The sequence below is a fragment of the Spodoptera frugiperda genome, chromosome 8 (assembly GCF_023101765.2).
Source record: "Spodoptera frugiperda isolate SF20-4 chromosome 8, AGI-APGP_CSIRO_Sfru_2.0, whole genome shotgun sequence".
Lineage (NCBI taxonomy): Eukaryota > Metazoa > Arthropoda > Insecta > Lepidoptera > Noctuidae > Spodoptera > Spodoptera frugiperda.
Window position 1 is genome coordinate 6805805 of NC_064219.1, and position 18130 is coordinate 6823934.

Consider the following 18130-nt stretch of genomic DNA (forward strand, 5'->3'; position numbering starts at 1 on the left):
GAGCACAATCAGCGTGACTTTAATATTACGATGAACATCAGTTGATATTCTATTTTATTAACAAAAACTTTGTTGTTCACAGACAAACTTTGGCCATTAACGTCACCAAAATCCTATCAGCGGATACTCAAAATATTGGTAAGTTAACGTTCTGATATAAAGTTGGCTGAAATATTCCTATATCATCGCCGCGCCGCGCTCCGCGTCAGCTCGACTTCCAACATCGAAAACATCTTTTAACTTTATATTCTCCAAGTTTGAGTAAAGTGAAAATACTGATTTACCGTTTATCTACGAGGCAAACTCGAAAAATATCGAATAGCTGTTTATTTACGAGGTGATTTACTTTTTATGTAGAATAAATTTCAATTACGACCGACCGCTGAAGTAATAAGCTTGGCCTGAGTCGGCAGCTTTTTCAATGCGGTCACAAGCACAATACGATAAATTACCGTCCTAATTCGATCCGGTGCTCGTAATGTGGGTTCATCAAACATCTTGTTTGTGCGACATAAAGTACAATAGAGAGGCAGCCTCGACCCGCCCGTGGCATTAGCGGCGTCCGTCGTCCCGCAATTTCGCTCCACTTTGTCTCCATTGCTTGCTGTCTCCACGGTCACGGAACAAATGAGAGATGAAAACGGTACGACGACGTTTCTTTTCAGACTTAGGACGGTCCCAGTATCATTAGTTACACGATACGATACAACAGCCCCGGCGAGCGAAACCCGGTAACAGACGGAGAAATCGTTGATTAAACGAGTTATTTCTTCTTACATTGAATAAAATGTCCATTACTGCTAACTTGTTATAGGTTTTAATTAAAGGACGGAGCCGTTGCGTCGTGTTCTGTTTTTTTCATAATAATTAAAGGGTTGAAAAAATTTTCTCGCATACCACGCAAAAAGAGAAACGGCGACGTAACATTGAAGCCGTATGTTTATGAGTTTCTCTAGTTTTCAAAGGGAAAGATATTGCGCTCCGTGCTCGTATTTGAGGAACAAGAGTGTAATTCCCCGAGGTTTTGTCTTGCGGCAACACATCCTACAAATGAAAAGATGCCGACATTCAAAGCGAGCTGGTGCATTTTTAAATTCTCGCTGTGGCCGGTTCGGGGCAAAAACTCATGTGGGTTCGCAACTAATGGACTTTTTAAACGTGTTTCGTTTCTTTCATTCGTTCTTGCATACATTTGAAGCTAGAGCGAGGCTGGCGTATTCCGATCACGCGGCACTACTTACCTACTGTAGCGTCCCGTACATTCAGTTACGATTAGTTTTAATTTCACTCCCGGGACACAGAAAACTATTCTGTGCTCGACTGAGTCGTTGTTCTCTTGTGAGATTTATTGCTAAAGTTTACTGCAGAGCGTTTTAAAATGGTATGTTCTTATTGGTAAGCTCGGCTTCATATAAAATTCTTGTTTGTCCTCAACGTTTAGCAAAGTTACTTTTACGCTAGTAGCTTTTGCAACGACTTTGCTGAAGTTAATTTTGATTTTATCAATTAAGTAATTTGTTGTGTAAAAACGTTTACATTTTGCTCTTCAAAGTTTAAAGTCATTAATATAAAAATCAGTTGAAGAAATAAAACCGTCCAAATGATATCACTTCCACATTTATAACATTACCATGTCAAACAATAAAGTCCTTACTCCCTCCTTAGTCCTTAGTCCGGACTCTTAAAATTAAATCGTCACAAAGGTAATTCTCTATTTAGCGGGATTTTAATAGATGCAGTTACTGATGTCTGTGTAAACAAGAATAGTCGACGCAGTTTTCCACAAGCTTGTAGAGCATTGAGGGGATGAGACATTGCGATTCATTCTCGCATTTAAAAGCAAGACTGTAATTTCACAGGCCTTTGTCTCCGCCCCGCGCGGGACGTCGGCTTGCAGGAAAATATGCGCATTCAAAATGGATTTTTATCGCTTTTCAAGTGGTAGGCTTTAGCTGTGTTGTCTGTTCTGAATTCTTTAACGATCCATACAACAGTCTGTTGTACCTATTTTAAAGACGTGTTTCTTGTGTTGTACATTTTATATTGTTTATAGACACTCGATAAGAGAAGAGAAAACCTTGTTACATGAGAAATTAACTAATCAGACATTTGATCGTTATCAAGGTTATTCATAAACTAAAGTTGAAATATAGTTAATAAATTAATAGAAATATCACAACAGTTTCATTAAACACTCATCCTAAAATAACCCACAATTTTCGTTGGTAAACTGTTCAGGTAAGCAAACCCGAACTGATAACTTCGACAATACCTACTCAAAGGTTTAATTAGCTGAGTTTGCGAGGTAAAACTCATAAACTTTCCGAATAATAAGGTTGGTCAAACCGAATCGTGTTGGTCAGTATAACTAGACTCCTTCGTTTGTTAGCTTAGGACGACACCCTTTAGATACAGAGATGTGCCAAGTACTCACGACGAGACCCTGTAAGACAGGGACTTGTTTGGAGTAATTACACTCCCGTACGGGTATTTACCGTGTATACATACGATATTCAAATGAGAACAGCTAAGCGTTCTCGGCGACACGCTCACATTCACTAATTGTGTCTATGTTCACATGACGCGCCCGTATTATTTTACGTCACAAATACTTTATGCAACGTGTGGCCTTATTCAGATCGAGCGCATGACTAGGTCACTGTACTCTTGGAAAGTTCACTGTATTGATTTTATTGCGCACGCCCGAAAATATAAATGGAATCTGGTGGCGTACCTACGGAACTGGCCATTGATTTAATAGCCATGAATAGGTACGGCGGGCGCGGGCTCGTATCTACATCAAGCACGTCAATTATTCAGAGGATGTGCAATACTATCCTGTGTACACAGAAAAGTAATCTGGCAGCCGTAATGCGCCCTAACCGAATTGAATTAACTTGATGAAATACCCGCCGCGTGTCAGCATGTTTGATGTTTTAAATGTAATTTACTTGATGGCACAATGAAATTTGAACCGTAGCTTACCGTTTTCATTAAACATTTTTCTTTTTACAGGTTACATCAAATTACTGGAGACGAAGAAAGGACTTGAGTGCGAAACTTTACTCAAGTGCACATCCGTTGACCCAGAACGATTGTAAGTTAATCCCGAGTACTCGTAAATATAAGAATTCGAATGTTCCCACATAAAACAGTGAACTGTCTGACATTTGTTTTGTGAAAAGATGAAGTTTATCCTTCCGCCGCAACTTTACATTTTACGAGAGAAACTTGCAGACGGTAATAATGTGAAATTTATCAAGATGTCAGAGCCACGTGGCGAGAAAGTTTGAACCTAATTCTGTATGATGTAGACCACAAAATATAGTAGCACGGAGTCGTCGCGACATCGTTACGTAATTATTAGACTCGACGCCGCTGCGGGCCGTCGACCCCGCTCGACTTTGACCCACTTCTTACTCTAATTTTCGCGTCTCAACCCTGTAGACAACTTTATCTATATCTGTACACTTGTATATCTACCGGGAAACGTGGAATGGATGCATTAATATGCTGTGAGTGTCTCGCTTGATTATATGAAATAATTTTAATATAAAATTTGCACTTTGCCATTGGGGTCTTTGTGACACTTGTAGGGTTAATTTAAAATGTATCGACACGCTCCCGTTTACGGCCGTACTTCCCACAAATATTATGGCAGCAACCTTTACTGAAACTTTATACCCAATGTAATGTTTTCTTTCCATTACCTATGATTCGAAAGGTTTTACAGAAGGGTTGAATAAAACAACATTATGTAAAGAACGCTCTTATTTTCATATTTTCTTCGGGAACGGATGGTTGTATGTTTTATCTTATAAGTGCGTTCGAAGTAAATATTTATTTAATTATATTTTATTGGTAGTACTTGTAATTTAGTGCAGTCGAGGGCAATATTTATGCCTTTATTTTTTATTTAGCAAATAAAAGAAGTACATCCAATTTATGACGTGTGGTACTATGTATTTTGTGGTAAATGATTTACGTCTCAATACATTTGAGTAAGTTTATTTAATAATTGAATCACAAATCCATTACGTACTTATATAACATGATTTTTATAAAAATGTCACGTTATGAAGAGATTTTATAGTATTGTCTTTGTGCTTAGAGTTAGGTGGCTTTTTTAAGGGGAGAAAATCATCCAACGACTTCTCTCGCCAGGGCGAGGCGAGAGGGAGTGTCAGACTCTTACTGATTAAAAACCATCCCGTTCCTACTTCTGCCCTACGAACCGGATCTCCGGTAAGCCTGCTAGGTAGTCCGCAGTTCCGGATCAAAGAGTAAAGAGGCTGGAGACCTAGATATTCTTTTGCAAGTTGATTAGAAGATAACACTTTTATACGTCTATCTTTGAAATAACTAAATGAGGCCGAAGGCATGAAGGAAAAACGAATACGTGCACGTAGAACATACTTAACTTACTTTTTAAAACTACAATTACATTTAGATATCTACTCTAAAAGTAAATAAAAGTAAGAAAAGGATAACAAGACTACAAACAGTAGAACACAAGGCGACACTTTAACTCGACTAAGTTGGTGTTAAACACGGATTTCCTATAGCTCTTCATTCTTCCGTATATACTCACAATAAAACTTTGTCTGGGAGAACGGCCGCCTCTTCCCAACTTTGTCATATTCAAATGTACTTCGGAAACTTGAGCTTTGTTTACATATTGCACACAACAAGCCTATTATAGTAGGAAGTCATTTCGATTTTGTTTACAGATTGTGCTCGTTTTGAGCACTCAGATTAAAATGATGTTAGATCACGTTGACTGTACGGTTGGCGCAGTGGTTGTCTGACCGGCTGCTGTCGTGGGTTCGATTCCTACGCCGGCCAAAAAGTGATAATGGCATTTTCTATAGAGTAAAATGAATTTTATTAGCTTGGAGTCCTCAGAAAGCACGTAAAGCCTCTGACCTCTTTCCTGTCGTGTCGATCTACCGTCCTATCAGGTCCAGAGAGTGCACTTGTGTTGGCGCACATATTTGTGCACTATAATATCTCCTACGTAATAGGTTAGTGTAGTTCGATCGGGAGATTTATTATTATATCATGTTTCCATATAGAAGATTGCCTAGTTAGTCGAGTGACTACAAGCGAGTTCAATTCCCAGGTCGAGCATAGTATTTTATTAATAGGGTTTATTTATATTTCTCAGTAAATGAACGGAGTCTGGAATTGTGCCAAAACTGGCCAAATGACTTGTATTGTGTGGAAAATGACTTACATTGTATGGTCATCACCCCTTATTACATGGGACGTATTTATTTAACGCTACTGGTGAAAAGTGGTTACATTGTAGTAGCTGTGACCACACCCTTTCAGAGTATTTATTTATTTTATACTTTATTGCACACATACATAAAACACATTTTCCATTGTAATAGTAATTTGAGTACAACGGGCGGTCTTATCACACGCGGCGATTTCTTCCAAAAAACCTTTGGATGGAATTATTAATTACGATTTATGATCTGGGAATGGGTAGTGCGTACACAAAAATGCAAAAGAGGAAAAATATATAAAAAAGATATAACACTCATCACGGCGATTGACGTTAAAAAATTGCGCGTACCAACGTAACAAAAATTCACACAGCATTTTTTCCAATCGTTTTTCCATCAATTTCCCAGTTAAATGCAACGCAGCAACACAGGTACAATGTGCCGTAAATCAAAATGTAATTTCGATCCGTTGAATTTTTAGAGAATGGAATGACGTTCCAATATGTACCTACGTTTGACGGGAATTCGATCTGCCTTCACGAAATTAAATTCCGTTGTACATAAACGATGATATTAATCTGTCATATATTTTTCGTATTGGTATAAAATATTTTATATAACGCCTATGTATACTCACTTTTTTGTTATGTGTCTCATGTAAAAGCATATGGTATGAAAATTTTGAAATATCAAACAAAGCCTAATAACATTTAGCTCGACCCGAGAAGCAGTTGCACTTCTGACCACTCGACCACTTTTTTTTTAAAAAGAAAGAAATAAAAGGGAGAATAGTTTAATTACTTTTCCCGCCCAGGTGAGGCAAGAGGGAGTTTCAGACTCTTAGTGGCGGAAATCACCCCGATTCTGGTCCCGTCCTGCTTTAAACTGGAGCCCATGCTTTTATTTTGTCTGCAGCTCCAGATCGGGCATCAGCCCTACTGGGCCGCATCTGTGCCGCCGAGTCTGATGGCTCTTTGCCCGCGCGCGTAACGCGACGCGCCGTACGCTCGGGTCTGGTCCTGGTCGGGCGGCGAGGTACCCGTGCTCGCCATCCGTAGGTCCGTGCTTACGGTGGCCGGAGATCACTCAACCACTCTTGTATTACTATTGATAAGTATTTCACAGTAAACAAAATGTTAAGCCGTAACTATTGTAGATATTTCATAATATAATTCGTTTACGAACGCGTTACACGAAATGAAACAAAAATATTTCATTAATTCAAGGGAATATACACGAATATTTCTCTTCGAAAGTATAATTAAAAATTCCAACGCAAGACACCCATTTTCATATCAATTTCGGGGTAAAATAAAATGTACCTATATAACGCTTTTGTTATCTCGTAGTTTATAGTAGTTAAAATGAAATACTGATTTTCGATACTTTTGGTCTAAAAGAAATCCCATCAAAAACATCCTGTAAAAAACCCAAGTCTCGCAGCTCAGTCTTTCTACCGTCAAAAGTTGTGAGATCCATGTAATACCAAGTCGGTTAATCTATTTAGTGTCTACTTGAAGGACCTTCTGTCTTAAGTTATTACATAAGTTATTATCATGCCAATATTAAAAATATTTAACGTTTTAAACAAATAGATCGACTTGGACATCGCTTGATTTGATTATTAGTATGTATCACACTACACAGCACGACGGGCCAGCGACCAACAGGAACGAGAGTTTCAATCGCGTGAGGCGCGAGAGACTAAAGAATCTAATATAATATTGTAATATTCATTTTGTTTTCATGCGATGTCCAAGTCGATCTATTTGTTTAAAACGTTAAATATTTGTAATATTGGCATGATAATAACTTATGTAATAACTTAAGACAGAAGGTCCTTCAAGTAGACACTAAATAGATTAACCGACTTGGTATTACATGGATCTCACAACTTTTGACGGTAGAAAGACTGAGCTGCGAGACTTGGGTTTTTTACAGGATGTTTTTGATGGGATCTCACTTCTTTTTGTAGAGCCTTTCACCCCCTCCCTTGCCTCATATGGTAGGTACCTATCTACACCTATTAAATTTATAACCACCACCAACCACCAACTGCATAAATAACTTTGTAATCCCATATATTTATATGGGATTACAAAGTTATTGATGCAGTTGGTGTATTTGGAAAACTGGACCGAAATTACAAAATATTTAAGTTTTCCCATGATTAAGACACTAAACTCTATATGTATTCCAAATATGAAGCTTCTAAGTCTGCTAGAAGTGCCTTAGACTTTTGATGATCGGTGAGTCAGTGAGTGACAAAATTTAGAAACTTTAACAAGTTGTCATTCTTAAACTACTGGTTCAAATTGACTGAAATTTTAAATATTCTGTGTTTATACAATGCCGGATTAGTTACTGAAGATTCAGGTTTCTTGCTTTATCCACAACCGAATTATAGGGGGTCGAAAAAGGCCCGAATTGCTTCGAGAAAAGGATGGTACGGCCGTGCCGCTTTTTTTTTGCTCGACTTGGCGGGGGCACTGCCGTGCCCCCAGATTATGAACTGGACGCAATGTCAAAGTCTGGTGATGTACAGACAAATGCTGAGGAATAGAGGCTAATACATAATGTTGGACTGTCAGACTGAATAAGTTAGGAGGACAGTTGTAGAGTACCCAAATCAATACGAACATAATAAAATTAATTACAACACATTTGTACACCTTTCTCCAGACCCATGTACACAAATTAATTAAGAATGTAGGGCCATTTTTCACTACATACATACATATGTAGGCAAGCAATTAGTAGAGGTTTCAGTAAAAGGCGAGCTCGAAGAAAATAATTTCAGTTCGTTATTCAGCCCACTGTGGGTGTAATTGGTAGGCTCTCTGTCCCACCCGGTGGGGCAACGTGGTTGTACATCAAACAAAACGGTCTAAATTACAGCCTTTTAATTCTCGACAATTAATAAATTGAATGGTTTTCTTTGTAAGGATGCCGCCTGTGTGTCGCCAGTGGGGCGTTTATATAATTGTAGGCATATGCTTTCGATTGTGTTTGTTCAAAGGCTCAGCCTTGGATGTTTTAATGTGCGTCTGTGTGTGTGTATGTATGTATGTGTGTCATTACATTTATCGTTTTCATTTATTAGCGATGTTTTTGCCTTTATTTGTGAAAAGGAATTTATTATCAATGGCGGGATAAATTATTTATTGGAGAGATTCTGAAATATTCTCAGCTTTTGTACGATTATTGAATAATTTGGAAGGTTTGTTAAGTGTAAGTCAAAATTATATCATTATAGATTTTAGATTATAACACAAGACTCCGGAGCTGCGGACTGCCTATCGGGTTACCAGGGTTCCATCTCGAAGAACAGGAGTAGAAACGGGGTGGTCCTTAGTCATTAAGAGTCTGACACTCCCTCTCGACCCGCCCGGGAGAAGGCATTAGATGATATTCCCCTCAAAAAAATGGTATACCTAATCATGTAACAAGCTTAGTTTTAACGTGGTTGATCTCTGGTGTAGTATATACAATAGAATTTAGTCTAGTAGATACAATAGAAAACACATTGTATCTAACATACCACGGGTTAGGTGAGAGGTAAATAAATCAAAGATAAATGTATAAATTCTGTGAGGAACGTTCTAAAGGAAAAGGGTCTCAAATGTGACATAAACAGAACTTAACATACCTAGTAAATTATAATTACAAATCTACATCATAATATATCCATTCGAAAACATATTCTTTCTCAGTAGTAATAAGGTAATAATTGGCTCAGTATGCTACATCAAAGACCTATTTAATGAAGTAATTAATGCTGTTCTACGTGGGTTGTCTAAAGAATTTGCGGGAAGACTTAATTACACATTTAATAATGAACTCTGTAGGGTTGCTGGTTTGAAATTAAAGCCCCGTTGTACTAGACGATAGTTTATTGACAACTTGTCTTATATAAAGTTACACTTTTACAATATTCATGTAATAATGTTAAAGCAACCCTAAGTGGAGGGATGAAAGGGACTGCGTGGCTATCGCCATTCAACCTCCCCTAGCTGGCTAGTTCCTGAAGACCGCTAGGCTATCGAACAGGTACTAGTCTTACTTAGGCTCAGAATTGGCTGCGTGGCTACTGAACTCTGATCCTCTAGCTAGTCGAATGATGATTTACTCAAAGATTGTTCTGCTTATAAAGGCAGACTGATTACATGTGTGCACAATACCTACACGTAGTTGTCTGTAGTGGTGATGCGGACCGGCGCTGACGCAGATAGTTCAACCTGCGGTGTGTAGATGGCGTCACTTGTCTAATGTAGCTGTCTGTTATGACTGTTGCTTATCGCATTACACTAGATGGCGCTGTATGTTTGTTACAACTCTAATTAAAACTTATTTAGGATGTGTTTTGTCTGCAGGCAAGATGGCAGTAAGGTGTATATTACTAAAGCAAGTCTAGAAAAGATGGAGTGTGACGTGTTGTACGGGTCAGATGTCCTTCAAAATAGGCGTAAGTACTCTAATATTTTGTTTATCCTAATAATTGTAATCTTATTAAAACGAATCTTTAAAGTGTGTTCCATAGAATATGTTGTAATCTCAATTATTAACAGAGTGAGTGGACTAGTAGGTTCATTTGATAGGTGTTTTCTTTTTTCAAATATTAATATAACCATTAACTACTTACATACATACATAACCTCACGCCTGTCTCTCATTGACAGAGACAATGGAACGCCAATTGCTACGAATCTTACATACCTCTTTCGCTTCATCAACAGTCAACAGTCTTTTCATGCATGCTCGTCGGTTAAGGTTACTTTTAATTTGGTCTTTCTTTAATATATCGCCAATGTAATCGCTATATACACGATTAACTACTTTAAAATTTGGAATAAAGTCGCATTATGTGTAAGAATTCGGTACTAAAATGACTTAGGTTGTTTTATAATTGCAGTCATCTTTACAAAAAAATCTCCGTACACAACTATGACTATGCAACTCTATAAAAGTGTATCCATACTTTTGTCGCACTTTAACGTAAATCTACTTGGACAAAGCATATCCATAATTTGGTAACACCTCACACAATAACAAACACATTAAGCACTACTTCGTCTATTTGCTGAGTCTAGTAACCGTTTAGAACTTACGTCAAAAGCAGCTGTTAGTTCCAAGCAAACATGGTCGCCAACTGAAAGTCCTTCTCCTTTGATACAAACCTCTATGACATATTATTACATACAGTATAGTTATGCTTAGTTAATGAGTTAAATTGTCTTTCAACACTACACTTTATTTCTTGGGTTTAAGTTTGTTTTTTGAGCGAGGATATATAATTTTATTGTATTCATTATCATAGTGTTCCTCATTTTACCGCCGTACTTAGAGTCATTTAATGATTACTTAAACTATTAGTTAGTAACGATTTTGTATCCAAAACAATTGCTAAGGATTGGGTTAAGTAACTGTTAAATGACTCTGAGTACGGCGGTTATCGTGTCAATCACAGTCAAAGTCAAATGTGGGGTACTACAATTTACTACTAAATATTATCAGTCAGAAAAAATAAATGTATAGAGCTGACCAGTTCGGATAAATTACACCAAAACTATCCGAAAATTCGCTCACAAGACCAAAGATGCCAATAGTATAAATAACACGCAATAAAAAAGGACAAATGCGCAGAGCCTTCAAAAGAAACAACGTACGATTATAGCATGACCCATGGGCTTACATTTACGGCGATCAAGCCGAAAATACAAAACAAATAAAGTTTTCTTCGCGCAAATATATTCAGTCCTACATACGTAAAGTGTCGTGGGTAAATTCACATATATTTTATGTACGAATACGAAATGAAGGTGATGTACAAGGTGGAATGGTAAGGTTATATACCTGCATTCAAGTATATGCCTGTATAGCTATATACCTACTTACTAAAGACTTTTATGGGTGATAACAAATTTCAAAGCCTGTCAGTTGTATAGTTGAGACTTAAAACGATATTTTGAAACATCGATATATCAGTTCAATTAATATAAGTACATTTTTTTGAGGAAGGATAGTCATCCAATGACTTCTGCCGTTTTGAGACTGACTAAAAACTATCCCGTTCCTTCTCCTGCTTTTCGAGCCGGAGCCCCGGTGAACCCGCTTGGTTGTCAGTTACTCCGGATCAGGCATCAGCTCTATTGGGCTCCATCTGTGGTGGCATGATGGCTTGTCACTATTGACGTAGTTTGTTTTGTTTAAAATGTGAGAATCATGAATGAAACTGATCAATTATTTGGGCCCTTTATTTTGTGCTACAACATTATAGTACTTATTTTATAGTAAATAAGATTTCGTTTCCGTTACACTTTGTATATACGAGTATATGTAGGTAATATATAAAACTCAATTCAAGGTAGACTGAGATAAAGGTGGACTCACAGAAGAAACCTATTTACTTTTCCGACCTTTCATATTTTCCGAATCATTTTCACTTTTATGTCCGAGGTAAGTAATTTATACTCCACTTATGTAAGTAGCCGTAATTTGGCCCTCCTAGCAGACAATATAGATGTTTCATATATAATCATTTCGGGTCATAATAGCGATGGATTGTGGGAGGTAATTTCTTTGGGTAGATAAAAATATTGTGTTTGTTTTTTCTTAGAAGCTGCTGGAATAAAACTTCTTTTCGTTATAAAAAAGTTTTAGTAACATGTTTATAGGAAATAAAACTTTTAGTTAAGACGTGTCATTGATTTGATTTGGTGTCAGCCAATATCGTCCCACTGCAGGGCAAAGGCCTCTATACCTTCCTTCCACTCCTATCTGTGTAAAGCTTTTACTGTTTAAGACGTGTCATAATCAAGAAAATTTAAGAGACCATCCTATCCTATATTAGTCTATCCTACGGTTATACTAGAGACTAAAACTATCACCATGTCTCATTTTATAAAATTCGGTTGAACAAAACATGCAAAAGTTACACATAGACAGACAGACACACAGAAACTTTTTCATTATCATGGATAGTGTCCAAACAATAAGAGGATCCAGATTATTTTAATAAAAACCATTCCGACCGACTTTTATGGCTTGCTATAAAACAAACATAAATTCTCATGTAATAAAATTCAATTTGAGCGCCACGCATTAACGAGAGATATAAAGAAAACTACGGTATAAAATCAAACTTTAAAAGAGACGTTATTTCTTACATTTTATTCTTTATTCCTTTTTCCTAACGGCTTGATATTCATACGTCGTGATATATTTAGGTCACTAGAATAACTGGTTTTAATTTCCACACACACACACACAACTTCACGCCTTTTATCCCCGAAGGGGTAGGCAGAGGTGCACATTACGGCATGTAATGCCGCTATACAATGTACACCCACATTTCACCATTTGTGTTATAAGTACCATGTAATAGGGGGTGAGCCTATTGCCATATCCTGGACACAATTCCAGACTCCGTGCTACTACCGAGAAATTTTCAAAAAACCGAAAAAAGCCCAGTAATACTTTGCCCGACCCGGGAATCGAACCCCTTGTTCGGCAGTCGCACTTACGACCACTCGACCAACGAGGCAGTTTTTATTTCCATGTGTGTTTATCACTTGATTTTTATTCCCGGCTAAGCATGTGTGAATTTAGCCTATGTCCTTGTCTATACTTCTAACTACAAATATAAATGTATTCTTTCGAAAAGGTTGGTTGTTTACGCATTTACACCGGTTGTTTTTAAGTTTTCTCGAAATTTTGGTTGTGTTAAAGGATTTCAGTTGTGTTTTGTTTAAATTAATTTGATTTCATTATTATTTCTTACAACTTCACAGGCTCACACTTTCTGGAAAAATGTAATTAAAGCGAAAACCTTTCTAGTTTATTTTTCCAAAAAACTCATTTAACCTTTCCAGGTTGTCTTATTTATTTCTGTATTAACATTACGCAGAATACACTATATTATTCAAGTCAAAGCATTTATTTCAATTACTCTTACAGATATAATTAATAAGAGGTACAGTAATGTTTCACAACCTAAAAAGATTGTTGATATTGATTTTGCCACCTTTGCCTAATATATTTTTCTGTTGCGACTTGACTGAGCGAACATTAATTAATTACACAGGGAAAAATTCTTCGTTTGATTCAAAGATTCAATTCTTCAAAGCTATTGTTCGAGTTTTGTCTTTTTCTATGTTTTTAAAGGCATTCACAGCACATTAATATAACACATATTCTTAATTCAAAGTCAAGAACGTTTCATGATAAAAAAAACACTACTTTTACACACCATACACACACACCCAAATCACTAAAATGACCCCACTAAAACCATTAAAACACCTTCCCAAAACATAATACGTAAAAACGTACATTAAAAACAATCCAATTTCATACTAAACCCAGCTTTATTGTTTCATAAATTTTGTTATAAATTCATCTTAAAGCGTGTTGAAAAATAAAACATCAACATTAAAATGCGGGACGGTCACTAAAAACTGTTATGAGGTGAACCGCAATCCGACGGCGAGGAAATATGGCCGCAGCCTTATAATAAGTCGGGCTATAAATAAAAATGTCTGCCGCGATGGCGTGGGTTACCTCAGATGATAACTGGACAGGTAACTTAGTGCATTTGTTACTAAACTGACACAGTTTATCATGACTTGCGACTTCATATTTTCTAATAAGAGATGTCTCATAATTTAAAAGGTTATTTGGGTGTTGTTAGGATTAATAAAAACAGTATTAATATTTAAAAAAGAAAAACATTTTGGCCCGCATTAGGATTTTCTCCTGTATTGTGGGTGCGTTTTCGAACACATTGAAAGGCGTGCCAAGAAGCTCATCAACGATGATGCGCTTGTGGAGGCCCGGCTTCAAAGCCTTGAACACAGGCGCAAGGTCGCAAGCCTTTCCGTTTTTTACCGGATACATTTCGGAGAGTGTGCGGGGGAATTGCACAACTTGATTCCCCCTAGTCCTTTTCATCATCGAACCACAAGACAATCGGCGAGGCGTCACCGCTTCATGGTAGATATCCCACCCACTCGCACGAAGCGTTTCGCTTCAAGCTTCCTTGTGCGAACTGCTAGGGAGTGGAACTCCTTGCCGGAGTCTGTGTTCCCTGATGGGTATAACCTGGGTGTCTTCAAGGCCCGAGTGAATAGGTTGCTTATGGGCAGACGTGCTCCACCGTAGGCCGCATCATCACTTACCATCAGGTGAGATAGCGGTCAAACGTCGACCCATTAAATGTAAAAAAAAAAAAAAAAAAAAAAAAAACAAAGATACAAGTTCACATACATATGAACACACAGACCCGAAACAACCGGAGCTGCGGACTATATAGCGGTTTTAACAAGGGCACCGGCTGGAAAAGCAGGAGTAGGAACGGGGTGGTTTCTAGTCAATAAGAGCCTAACAAGGCCTCGCCTCGTCTAAGGCGGGCGAAGTCATTGGATGATTTCCCCCCCTTAAAAAATACCCGAAACAACAATTTGTGGATCATACAAAGAGTTAGTACGTGCAGGAATCGAAGCCGCTACACGTTGCGCGGCAGCCGATTGCCTAGCCATCGCAACAACTGTGCAGTCAAATTAATATTAATGGATGCGTTAGACAAATTAGGTTTTTAATTTTCATACCATATCTATAGAGTTAGACTACCCCATTCAACGTAAATGTTTTTAAATTGAATTGCATTAAAACAGTTGTGTAGTGTGTGAAAATAATTGGTCTTTCATTAACATCACCAGTTCTGTTTATTGTGGTCGACATTATTGAAACAATAAAACAATTACAAATAAATTTAAAATAATAAATGTCATTCTGAGCAAATATGGCCGCCCACAAACTCATTATGTAATTGTTTTACAATTTGCACAATGGCGAATCATACAAACAGACACACATAGTATGGTGTTACAAAAATATTATTCCTATAATGCGTGGACAAATTCAATAATAAATTCGATAAAATTATTATTGAATTTGCCAATAATTCAATTATCGCAAGTCCATATTACTCGTACTAAATGTGCATGCTATTCTGCACTGTAATACCAAACTTGACAGTTTAATTTTGATTGCATTGAGTTGCTGCAAGTTGAATTAATATAATTAGATTAATTTTATACTAGTGGGCGGATGATTGGGTACTGCAGTGTATGATAAATATTTGGGGCTGAATAATGAAATGTTTTAGTAGTTAGTCAATGTTAGGATTCGAGTCAATTTCACACGTAGTTTACACAGGAATCATTGTTTAATAGTTGTTCTTTAATTTTGTTAATGTTTCTGGCATATGACTGCCTCGTTGGTTGAGTGGTCGCAAGTGCGACTGCCGAACAAGGGATCTCCGGTTCGATTCCCGGGTCGGGCAAAGCATTACTTTTTTCGGTTTTTCGAACATCGTAGTCGTCGCACGGAGTCTGGAATTGTGCCCAGTATATGGCAATAGGCTCATCCCCTATTAGAAGGGACTTATAAAACAAATGGTGAAAAGTGGGTCTACATTGATAGTGACATTACGTGCTGTAATGTGCACCTCTGCCTACCGCTTCGGGGATAAAAGGCGTGACGTTGCTATAAAATAGAGTTCTTGTGCACTTTTTCTCTCAAGAAAAAGTATAAAATTACAAACAGATTCAGAATCATTGATTATGCAAAGCAATGGACAGACAAACGAATACAATTGTAGGCTCAACACTGGCTAATAATTTATCATGCTTCAAACAAGGACAGGTCTGCCGGCCCTGATAAAACATTCAAGGTACGACGAGTCACAAGGATTTACACAATAAATATACTATCTGTTGCACGTGATTTCACTCGCCGAAGTCATTTTATGTAGATATTAGCGAACCCGACAGACGTTGTCCTGTCTACACGTCTTTAATTTGAAAATTTTAACTATGGGGATCTTTTTTTTAATAACCTAAAACATTCTGGACCTTTTTGGTGAAAATTATTATTCAAATGTTATGACAATATCTAACGTCATTAATATTTGGCACTGCGATGGTAGCGCCGTCTGTCGGATCCAATGTAAAACATTCCAAAATCAACAACTACTAATAAATTAAAAATTAATTAAAAAAACCTTGTCCAGCGGACAAAATTGTGAATCTAAACCATTCTCAGATCCCCTTGAAGACACACAAAAAATTTCATCGAAATCGGTCCAGTCGTTTAAGAGAAGTTCAGTGACATACACACTTACAGAAGAATTATATATATGTAGATATGAAATGGTTGTGACTGCACTGTTGCTGCGGAGGCTGGGCAACTGGCAGCTGTGTCGTTAGTTCGAATCCTCCCATGGAACAACTTTTTGTGTGATCGTTGTTCTTTCGGGTCTGGGTGTCATGTGTATGTGATATGTTTGTAAAAATCCTAGTGATTGCCCCAATTCTCAAAAAAATGTGTCTTTTAAACGACAGGAGCGCCACCTATCCTACGTGAAGAAAGTTGTACAATAAAGTATTATGGGAAAGAGTGAGTGCATATTTTTCAAAAATGAATTCATCGTAACAAATTCAATAAAAATTTTCTTAAAAAAATCGCTAACAAGTTTAGCTCGATTATCTGTGACAAAAATTTCTTGTTCTATTCGTATTTTATGTAAAAGAAAGACAAATAAACATTAGTACTATTTTATATAAATACATATTAATACAATAAGTTACTTGTTACCGGAATAGATAATAGGCCTTATTATAATAAGCATAGAATATAATATCCATTGCTTAACGAGATCATCGAATAACAAGGTAACTTATTTATATGCGATTGTTAGTAGCTAATGATATCTATCCTCCTGGTATTTTCTCGGTAACGTTAGCTAATGAGAATTCTTTTAATATTCGACGAAGGAATCTAATCCCAGTAGGTCGTTAGCGTTGACGTAAGGAATTATAAGCACGTTATTATATGTCTCTATGGGGATTTTTGTTTCCTGTAATGCCTACACAAAGGCTTGTTTTGTAATACTGTATTATATTCTTAATGACGTCACGTCTCGTTTGTCTTACTGCAACCAACTGGAAGTAATTGGTTGATGTTGGGTGCAATGGCTAGTTCAAGCATATTCAAGGATTTACAATAACATATGACGTGCGACACGGAGGTTTAAACCATCCGCTTGTCATTAATGATGAAGGAAAACATCGTGAGGAAACTTGTTTGAAATTGGTTCAAATTAAGCAAGGGTGGTGATTAATGCAAAAATGAAGGTTTGACCTTCGCCGTGGTAGGCCTTTGGTTAACAGTGGTTACTTATATTGTTGGGCTGTTGATGTTCAATAACATTATACTAGTGTTCTGTTACACTGTTGTGCTTATAACAACACATGTTTAGAAGTAGTCTTCCAAAACGGTAAGAATCAAACATAGAAAAACATAACTCACACAAAACCACGAGTAGGTATCTTGATAAAAAGTAACGAATGGACTTCATAAGCCGTAGAACATTCCCATATAATATATTTCCCCCGCAGATGGCTAAAACGGTTTCCCTCTAGCCGCCGAGAAACAAATATATTGCGATTTGCTCCTTCATTTTCTCTCAAGGTATTTTATTGCGTTGGGCTCGCCCATAAATTTCACAGTCACTCACTGAGAAAAATAAGGAGTAACCGAGGCTCAGAAGAAATTGATGCGAAAAATTCTTATTAGTTTATTTTTTTATTATATAAGCTGTTTGTTGTGCGTCGGGGTGGTTATGTTTAGTTGTATACGGAGAGATTAGTTTGAGTGTGTGCGTTTTCCTTTTGCTAGTGGTAGCTTCAAAAAAGAAACGTAGTATAAGATCTTTTCCGGAGCTGCGGACAACGTAAAAGGTTACCGGGGCTCCGGCTCAAAGCAGGAGAAGGCACGGGGCGGTTTTTAGTTAGCAAGAGTCTGACACTCCCTCCTTGCCTCAGCCAAGGCGGGAG

General features: G+C 37.3%; 1 protein-coding gene across 2 annotated transcripts in view; it reads left to right on the top strand.

Annotated features, from left to right (window-relative positions):
* The window catches only part of LOC118275619 (cell adhesion molecule Dscam2), a 120732-nt gene that overhangs the window by 52877 nt on the left and 49725 nt on the right, over nucleotides 1–18130 (top strand). For both annotated transcript variants that reach the window (XM_035593645.2, XM_035593644.2), the window contains exons 6-8: nucleotides 83–138; nucleotides 3016–3097; nucleotides 9608–9699. In XM_035593645.2, coding sequence (XP_035449538.2) covers nucleotides 83–138; nucleotides 3016–3097; nucleotides 9608–9699 — 230 coding nt within the window. The remainder of the gene's footprint in view (nucleotides 1–82; nucleotides 139–3015; nucleotides 3098–9607; nucleotides 9700–18130) is intronic.